General features: G+C 34.6%; 4 protein-coding genes across 4 annotated transcripts; all 4 read right to left on the reverse strand.

The window, feature by feature from the left end:
• Positions 1-1,516: 1,516 nt before the first annotated feature.
• Positions 1,517-2,101, reverse strand: LOC147275520 (uncharacterized). The gene has a single exon (XM_086253928.1). The coding sequence runs from the start codon at positions 2,099-2,101 to the stop codon at positions 1,517-1,519; it is 585 nt and encodes a 194-aa protein (XP_086110054.1).
• A 1,732-nt stretch (positions 2,102-3,833) lies between these two features.
• LOC147275521 (uncharacterized) lies at positions 3,834-4,436 on the reverse strand. Its single transcript, XM_086253930.1, has one exon. The coding sequence runs from the start codon at positions 4,434-4,436 to the stop codon at positions 3,834-3,836; it is 603 nt and encodes a 200-aa protein (XP_086110056.1).
• A 3,329-nt stretch (positions 4,437-7,765) lies between these two features.
• Positions 7,766-8,380, reverse strand: LOC147275522 (uncharacterized). Its single transcript, XM_086253931.1, has one exon. The coding sequence runs from the start codon at positions 8,378-8,380 to the stop codon at positions 7,766-7,768; it is 615 nt and encodes a 204-aa protein (XP_086110057.1).
• A 600-nt stretch (positions 8,381-8,980) lies between these two features.
• LOC147275523 (pectinesterase/pectinesterase inhibitor PPE8B-like) lies at positions 8,981-9,316 on the reverse strand. Its single transcript, XM_086253933.1, has one exon. The coding sequence runs from the start codon at positions 9,314-9,316 to the stop codon at positions 8,981-8,983; it is 336 nt and encodes a 111-aa protein (XP_086110059.1).
• Positions 9,317-9,561: the final 245 nt, after the last annotated feature.

The raw sequence follows: 9,561 nt of genomic DNA on the forward strand, positions 1-9,561 counted from the left end.
CTCCATATTTAATTTTTAAAATAATCAAACATATTAATTATAAAAAAATTTTAATTTAGTTTGAAGACCTAAATAATTAAATTATAAAATCTCTTAAAATAGTTTCAATGCAATAAATTGGGGTGACCACTTTTAAAATGCTATAACTTTCTTATTTACTGTTGAATTTTTTGAACAATTCCAATATTGTTTTTATGACATTGTAAAAAATGCATGAAATTAAACAAATTTGGGATCCAACCAATTCTCTCTACACTGATTTAGTGATTCCCAAAGAAGCCCAACTCCTCGGGTGCAAGTCTGATTTTTGTTTTAACAATTTAATAATAATAAAAAGGGAAAAATAAAAAAGAGATAAGAACAAAACCCACCAAAAAAAATTGGAAATAAAAATCAAGAAATTAAAGAAAATAAAAACATGAAAAAAAAAAGAAAAAGAAAGGAAACGATCTGAGACGATCCCATTAAGCTTTTGCTGATAATTCGAAACTGAACATGGGTCCTTCATCCTTCTTTTGGTCACAATAGATTGATCCTGACTATGATGATCAACTTGACTCATATCTCCAATCACCACCTTGGATGACGAAGATGCTTCACTAATCTCATTGAACATCCTCAATTGGTTCAAGATCTGAGGGCAGCTCCTAACAGTGCCCATCAATTTCTCCTTTGTCCTTTCTCTTGCTCTCGCTCTGGCCTTTGCCCTTGACTAGAAAAATCTCAAGTCATCCATTCTATATATCAATCCCCAAAGAACCCAATAGATCAAGGCAATCTGGTGAGAGAGAAATTAAAGAAAAAAAAAAGGAAAAAACACAGAAAAGCCATCAATTCAGTATATTAATCCCAAATAACCCAGTAGATCAATTCAAGCCAATCTGGTCCACAGAGAAAGAGAGAGAGGTTGAGAGAATTTGAATAAGAATATCCCACAGTGATCAAGTTCTTCTCGTCCCAGTAGATCAAGTTCTTCTCGTCAATCTAAAAGCCAATCTGGTCCCAGTAGATCAAGAAATAAGAATTTGAAAGCCAATCTGGTCCCAGTAGATCAAGTTCTTCTCGTCGGTCGCCGCTGCCCACAGTGATGAAGTCGCCGCTGCCCACTTTCTCCTTCAGTTTGTTCTGATATAAAATTGATGAAGTGTGTTCTGATTTTTAAGTTTGGTCTTAGGTAGACCCAGCTAAGGAGGTTCTTAGCTAAACCTCCACATTTTCACGGGTTTCATTAAGCCCACCTAAGAAGGCTGATTTAAGTTGGAGAGGATTTACTAAGCCTCATTTTTTCTAATCCTAAGCTCACCAAACATGGGCTTAAAGTCTTAACTAAGCCAGTCCCTGTTTAGAAGGTGAAACAAACATGGCCTTAAAGGATAGTGGGGGCCGTTGCCACTTGTGGCCTATGAAATATGAATAGGTCCTCCCCTGTTATTATATGTGTATAGCTAATAGCTGTTACATGAATTTTTAGCAGCCAAATTAAGAGAATGGAGGAAATGGGATGTATCAGTTCTAGCTAGATCTCTCCAGCTATGATGTTGACGATGGCAATTATGTTTTCGCATAACTGACGAAAGACTTGGCTCCTGGTTCCCATCCTGGTTTTTTCAAGGTTGCTAATTAATAATTGATCACAGGAGTTGGAATCAGCAATTGCCTCAGTCACCAATTTTTTCACTTCACTAGGGTAGTCGTCAGGGTTTGGTTTGAATCGTTTGATTACTGCAGAACTCGAGTTGTGAAGCTTTTCCATCACGTTTTCGTAAAGAGCAGAACATTTTTCAACCCCCTTTGCTTCCGGCAGGTCTTGGGTATCCATTCTATTGTATGGCTCAGACATATACTGTACTACACGACTGATGTCCGATGCATTGTCGGAGGCAACGCTATTTGCTACGACGACCAGCCCGATAAGCTTCTTTGTGTTGAGGCTAGAGATGCACAAATCCTTGTGAGGCACATATTGGCATGCTTCATCTAGCTTCATAGCCGCGTCAAGCTGCTTGATTCTTGAGTCTCTTTCACTTGGAGTAGCAAGCTTAGCAGTCACACATAAGGTTGAGACAAGGAAGAAAAATATTGCAGCTACAACGCCCTTCATATTCTCTTTCTTTTGTTATTCTTTCAATTCTAATGTCGATCGGAATGGCTAATGACAGACTATGAGGATTGAGCCATTCAGGTATTAATTTATATGAGGGTGGGAGGAATGGTAATAAGTTTTGTTCAGCGTCGGAGAGCCTCTCCTTGTTGCGGTTTATTAGGATCGATCTCTGAAGCATCGTTTTAACTAATTCAACGTATATATGTATGCCACAGCTCATTACATCCAGCGATCATTGGATTTAAGCCAAAACAATCTCAATCATTCGGACCCGAAGATAAATTTTATGATTAAAAAACCTTTCAGTTTTATTATATAAATATAATCAATTAATGTGCATGTGGCACTCAATAAATATTAATGTAATAGGCTTGTATCTAGTATATATAGCGTCCTAATTAACAATTCCCAGCCATGATGTGTTTTGAGGAAAAAAAGAAGGATCAATGAGTGAAAATCGGGTTTGCAATTTGTTCTCGTAAGCCTCGATCTTTCCCAGTTGTCAAAATGAGTTAGAAGTAAATGAAAAAAATAAAGATAAAAAACCGTAGTTTTAACCAAAGAGTAAAATTTCGCCGAAAATTTCGTTTTTTTAGGGATGAAAATTTTAACATGATTTGTATTGATTTCGGGCATTGTTTCTAAAAATTTACTGGTAATTTTCCCAATTCCTTTTTTTTTTTGGGCCAAAATTCCCAATTCCCTTTTAAATCCTTTAATTGAGCGAAATTGAATATGGATAGAGTATGGTCCGTATGGACGTCAAATTATACAAATTATGTATGGATAGAGTATGGACAAATTATACAAATTATGTAATATGTATGTTTTTGCAAATTATACAATTAGTTCATGTCACCATGAACAATTAAACATCATTTGTTATTAATTATGTATGTCTTTGCAAATTATAAAATATGGACAAATTATACAAATATACCTTTTTAATATTAATGTAAATATGTAATACAATTTACAAATTATACAATTAGTCCATGAACAAATGAACAATTAAACAATTATACAATTGTACAGTTATTCTGGAGAAGTATCATGAGATGATTATTCTTCGTAGTACACCTACTCTGCACATGAGGATACTGAAGACAATGAACATTTTGAACCTCTTAGAAGCTCTATGTTCTACTGATTACTTATGTAATTCATGATGCAATATTGTAGTATAAATAAAATTGAGGTGTTTGTTCAATAAAATTTATATAATTATTAATTAGTGAACAATTTTTATTTAACAGTATTTGTCTCTCCAGCACACATTATATTCAAATTATATTACATGAAACCTACTATATAATTTGATTTCTTCAATATTTTTTATCAATGTAGTAGATAATATGTTAAATAAACATATGGTAAAGTTTCATTCAAAATTTCCGTATTTTGACAACAATTATCGTCGTTTTTGTATAATTTTTGTCAAAGTTTAAAATTTCTGCGAAATACCAAATTTTACTCCTTGGTTATAACTTAAAACCGAAAGAGATTGTTGGGTTCATATAATGACCACTTAAAAACTTCATTTAATCTCAACCGCATATTGAATCTAACGGTTGAAAATACAATGCGGCACTTATTCTATAACAGAAAATGGCTGTTCCTATTATTATTAGAGATAATTAGCTGTTCCATCTTTAGTAGCCAAATGAAGTTGAGCCAAATTAATTAAGAAAGGAAATGTAATCGATATATATATATATATATATATATATCAGTCCTCTCCAGCTATGATCTTGACAATGGCGATTACATTTTCGCATAACTGGCGAAAGACTTGGCCCTTGGTTCCCATCTTGGTTTTATCAATGTTGCTAATTAGTGATTGATCACAGGAGTTGGAATCAGCAATTACCTCGTTCACCAATTTTTTCACTTGACTGTATTCTATAGGGTAGTAGGGGTCGCTCGACAATACTGCAGAAGTGGAGCTGTGAAACTTCACAAAGGCTTGCTGGTAAACAGACAAACATTTGTCAACTCCCTGTTCTTCCGGCGTGTATTGGGTATCATTCTCGTATGCGACAGACATATCCTGTAATACCGAATATGAATTGATCATCGATGCATTGTTGGCGGCAATGCTAATTGCTACGACGGCCAGCCCCTTAAGCTTGATCTGTGGAGGATTATTGAGGCTAGAGATGCACAAATCCTTGTGAGGCAAATATTGGCACGCTTCTTCTAGCTTCGTAGCCGCGGCAAGCTGGTTCACTCTTTCAATTGCAGTAGCAGTAGCAACAACAACAACATGTTGTTGTAGCACACATAAGGTTGAGACAAGGAAGAAAAATATTGCAGCTACAACGCCCTTCATATTCTCTTTCTTTTGTTATTCTTTCAATTCTAATGTCGGAATATATGGCTAATGACAGACTATGAGGATTGAGCCATTCAGGTATTAATTTATATGAGGATGGGAGGATTGGTAATAAGTGTTCAGCGTCAGAGAGCCTCTCACTGTTACGGTTTATTAGGATCGATCTCCGAATTAAGCATCATTTTAACCAATTCAATGCATATATGTATGGCCGTACCCAATCATATGGATCATCATAAGCATTTTGTAATACTAGTCAAAAAAGGAATTTTTAAAACTACGACGTTCGTACTCTTTATAAATTAAATTCCTAATAAAGGATACGGCCGCAACTGCATCCCTTATATTATTAGTATAGAATAATGCTATATTCTCCAGTTAGGCGTCTGGTTTCAGCAAGGAAAGGAATTTTGGCTCTGCACATATATGCAACATGCCAATTAAGTAGCTCATGGATTATTGATGTGGTCAAGACTTGTTTGACCATATTATACCATCAAATATATGACATTCATTTTAGACTTTCATTTAAAAAAGTGATTTTGAATATAAATACAAAATAGATCAACATTAAAAGATTAGTAGGAGATTCTTATATATTTCTAAGAAAGAACATTAATTTTATTTTATTATTAAATATTAATTAAAGCGAAAAATATAATTTAAATGGTTTACCTGAGTTACAAGTGGGTTACGTTCTCCAAACAAAGAAGCTGACATTATAATTATGAGAAGTACAAACATAAGTCGGCCTTGTGAATTCATCTTAGTTGCCTTCACTCTTGGACAAAAGTTAAAAACAATTTCTTGCGCATCCAAATGATCGATATATGGTTGTGATCGAAATAAGCTTGGAGCCTTGGATATATGTTGGGATATATTTATAGGAAAATAGTCAAAATTTGCATATGATGTGCTTGTAGTGTCCTAACGTACAATTCCCATGTTTTGGAAAAAAAGTAGAGGGATGGGAAGAGATAGAAGCATGCCTTATGCTTGGTTGGTTGATATATATGGAATTTTATCTTATGTTGGCTTAGGATATATGGACTCACTCAGTTAATTAGCTAGGTCACCATATATTATATTCCTTGTTTAACCATTTTACTTGCCTTTCCATGACATTCAGTCTAGCTCATTCAATTTTTCAACTGTAATATGACTGATTCTCTTTTGGTGTTTGTATTTAATTAAGATGATTTTTTTTTAGTGAAAATTTGTAGGTAATATTAATGAACCTGTGATTTAATTTGTTCTTGGTACATATTATTTGCAGATGGCATAATATCAACGGATGAGTGCTTTGAGGGTTTAAAAGATTCAGCAGTGGGTGAGAGAGCTTCTAAGTTATCTGAGAAAAAATTATAATTGTCTGCTTGTTTTTGCATGTACGTGTAAGTTAATTTCAAGGGCTGCTTTAATCTTAGTTATCAAAAATAGGCACACTAGCTAGCTGACATTAATTTTACAACTATGATGGGTCTATGTTGTCCTCAAATCAAATTCGTATGGTTTGCCCCATCTCACTAGATTTTCTTTTTTCTTTTTCCATAATATATATATATATATATATATATATATATGAAAGTAGTCAAAGTTTGCATGTGATAGTGCCAGAGCCGGATCTAAGGGGGAGTGAGTTGAGCGCTCGCTAAAGGCCCCAGATCGAGAGGGGCCTCAAAAAAATTTGGCCCCACTTATATATAATATTATAATATATTTATATATATAATATAATATAATTTAAAAGTATAAAAAAATATATATTACTGCAACAAAATTTTTCTGTTTATTAACGGACAAAGACAAACGTCGCCTCGTCTTCTGCTAGTTTTATGTACTCTGTTTCTCACACTCTCCCTCTTAATTTCTTACTCAATTTTCAATCTCTGGATACTCTCATTTCATCAGTCATCAAACTCTTATACCTTCTATTCACACTCCTTTGTTTAGTTTTTCTATATTTTGTCAATTGATACGAAAAAACATAGTGCAATTCCTAATTTATTGATTGATGGGTTGGATGCTCAAAGATTGAGGTATGGAACGTTTGATTGAATGATTGTTTGTTGTTTGAATTTCAGATTTTGATATTACTATGTATATGTATTATAATTCTTGACTTCTAGATTGTTAATTTGAATTGAAATTCGGTATGTATTTTCCTGTTCAAAGAATTGCTTTAATTGATGTGTTTTTAGGGAAATTGATAGTAACAGACTAGGATTCCTTATAAAAATAAAAAATTGTACAATACGAAATTTAGAACTACAATTTAAGAAATTTAAAGAGGGCCCAATTTTTAATTTTTTCATAGGGCCTACAAAATCTCAGATGCGGCCTTGGATATATAGAGCTTCTATCATAGCATTCTAACAGTTCCCGTGGTGTGTTATGGGAAATGTAGAGAGATCGATGAGAAGAGTCAAATGGGGTTGAAAATTTGTTCCATTTTTAAGCCTCTTTCCCAGTTGTGATCAACTACCATCCATGAGAACCTCACCCCTATGTTGTGTTAATTATTATGATAGCAGCATTTATATATCTATATATATAGTCAACTAATGTGCATGTAGCACACAGTAAATATTTATGTGATGTGGCTGGTATCTATATATATAGTGTCCTAACGTACAATTCTCGTCCCATATATTATGTGTGTTGAGAAAAAGTAGAAGGATCGATGCATGGTAGAAGTAATTTGTAGGCAAAAATGGGGTTTTGCGATTTGGTCTCGTAAGCCTCGATCTTTTCCAGTTGTCAAAATGAGATAGAAGTAAATGAAAAAAATAATGACAAAAAAGGATAGTTATAACTTAGAATTGAAGAAATTAATTGTTGGGTTCATATATTGACCACTTAAAAACACTTCATTTAATCTCAACCGCACATTAAATTTAACGGTTGAAAAAACAATTAGGCACTTATTTAGTAACAGAAAATGACTCTTCTTAGGGCCCGTTTGACACTGCTTTTAGAATTGTTAAAAGCGCTTTTAAATTAGTAAAAGCACTTTTGATAGCGTTTGGCGAAAATAAATGAAAATGTTTTTGAGATATAAAAGCTCTTTTAAGGGGTTTTTTGAGAAGCACCTATCAGGTTCTTTCTTCAGAAAGCACTTCCAAGTACTTTTGCACGAATCAATTAGAATTTTTGTAAAAATATATTTGTGCTTCTTAGCAGAAGCGCTTCCAGTAAAAACGCTACTAAGTAAAAGCGTTTACAAGAAGCAGTGCCAAAATTATTAGAAATAATTAGCCGTTACATTTTTAGCAGCCAAATTAAGTTGAGCCAAATTAATTAAGAAAGGAAATGTGATCGATATATCAGTCCAATACAGCCATGATCTTGAGGATGGCGAGTATATTTTCACATAACTGGCGAAAGACTTGGCTCTTGGTTCCCATCTTGGTTTTATCAATGTTGCTAATTAGTGATTGATCACAGGAGTTGGAATAAGCAATTACCTGGTTCACCAATTTTTTCACTTCCCTGTATTCATAATCTAAGCGGTAGTTGGGGTTGCTCGACAATACTGGAATACTCGATTTGTGAAGCTTCCCAATGGCGTTATCGTAAAGTTTTAAACATTTGTCAACCCCCTCTTCTTCCGGCGTGGATTTGGTATTATCCTTGTATGCGACAAACATATCCATTAATACCGAACTTCTGATGATCGATGCATTGTTGGCGGCAATGTTAATTGCTACGATGGCCAGCCCTATAATCTTGATCTGTGGAGGATTGTTGAGGGTAGAGATGCAAAAATCCTTGTGAGGCACATATTGGCACGCTTCTTCTAGCTTCACAGCCGCAGCAAGCTGGTTCACTCTTTCAATTGGAGTAGCAGTAGCAACAACAACAAGTTGTTGTTGTAGCACACATAATGTTGACACAAGGAAGAAAAATATTACAGCTACAACGCCCTTCAAAGTCTCCATCTTTCTTTTGTTATTCTTTCAATTCTAACGTTGCAATGGCAAATGACAGACTATGAGGATTGAGCCATTCAGGTATTAATTTATATAAGGATGGAAGGAATGGTAATAAGTTTTGTTCAGCGTCGGAGAGCCTCTCACTGTTGCGGTTTATTAGGATCGATCTCCGAAGCATCATTTTAACCAATTCAACGTATATATGTATGGCATAGCTCATTATACGTAGGATGATGTTATATCTTTCGTCTTAGAGATCCAGCGCGATCGATACGTACTACTGTAATTAAGGACCAATTGATCCACCAACTTGCTTTGTCCGATATGTTGTCCTCAAATCAAATTTGTATACTAGATTTTCTTTTATTTTTCTCTATAATAGGAAATAGAAAAGTAGTCAAATTAAGTTTGTATATAATATGCTTCTAGCCTAGCCGATGACTTAAAATTAAAGAGTAATTAACCATTATTAAAAAACCTAACCATTGTCCTTTAAGTTACACATGCAATTAAGGAAGCTTCAGTAGTAGAAGGGAAAGATATTATTTAATATATATAATTTTGTGTTATTTGGTTGACGAAATCTGTCCTTTGGTATTTGTTGAGTTAAGCCGCGTTGAATCCTGGAGCATATGGGATACCTAGAGCTGGCAGCCATGAGTTGCCATCAATAAAGTTGGCCACCGTAAACTGATTCGCTACAGATGGTTGAGTAATGACATGATGACCCGGCCTGTCGCGGCGGTGGGCGGTGATCACGTTCTCTGCACCTGGAATGTTTTTCTTGGCGAGGATTGTGCAATTTTGGAAGACGGCAGTGCCGTCGCCAAAGATGAAGTCAATGGTGCCGCTTGATACAAGTGCCGACCGGCTGCCGTTGGATACAAGTGCAACTGCCTGCTTGCCACTTGGTCCCGTGGTGTTCTCGAACCCTATGTTCATTGCCACAAATCCTTTGCCTTCCACAACTGTATATATTGACAATTCATTCAAACCAAATATCAAACAAAAACTCTTAATTTTTACTCAGACTTAAAAGTTTGAATAAGGGAAAACATTTTAGGCCCTGCCACACAATTATTTATAGGAAAATTGATGTGTTTTTAGGAAAATTGATAGTAACAGACTATAAGATTCCTTATAAAAATAAAAAATTATACAATACGAAATTTAGAGAGGGCCCAATT

This window comes from Dryas octopetala, chromosome 8 (assembly GCF_963921425.1).
Source record: "Dryas octopetala chromosome 8, drDryOcto1.1, whole genome shotgun sequence".
In the NCBI taxonomy this organism is placed as follows: Eukaryota; Viridiplantae; Streptophyta; class Magnoliopsida; order Rosales; family Rosaceae; genus Dryas; species Dryas octopetala.

Excerpts from the sequence above, each read along its gene's own strand:
- LOC147275522 (XM_086253931.1), bottom strand. The coding sequence starts at position 8,380 with ATGGAGACTTTGAAGGGCGTTGTAGCTGTAATATTTTTCTTCCTTGTG.
- LOC147275521 (XM_086253930.1), bottom strand. The coding sequence starts at position 4,436 with ATGAAGGGCGTTGTAGCTGCAATATTTTTCTTCCTTGTCTCAACCTTA.
- LOC147275520 (XM_086253928.1), bottom strand. The coding sequence starts at position 2,101 with ATGAAGGGCGTTGTAGCTGCAATATTTTTCTTCCTTGTCTCAACCTTA.
- LOC147275523 (XM_086253933.1), bottom strand. The coding sequence starts at position 9,316 with ATGAACATAGGGTTCGAGAACACCACGGGACCAAGTGGCAAGCAGGCA.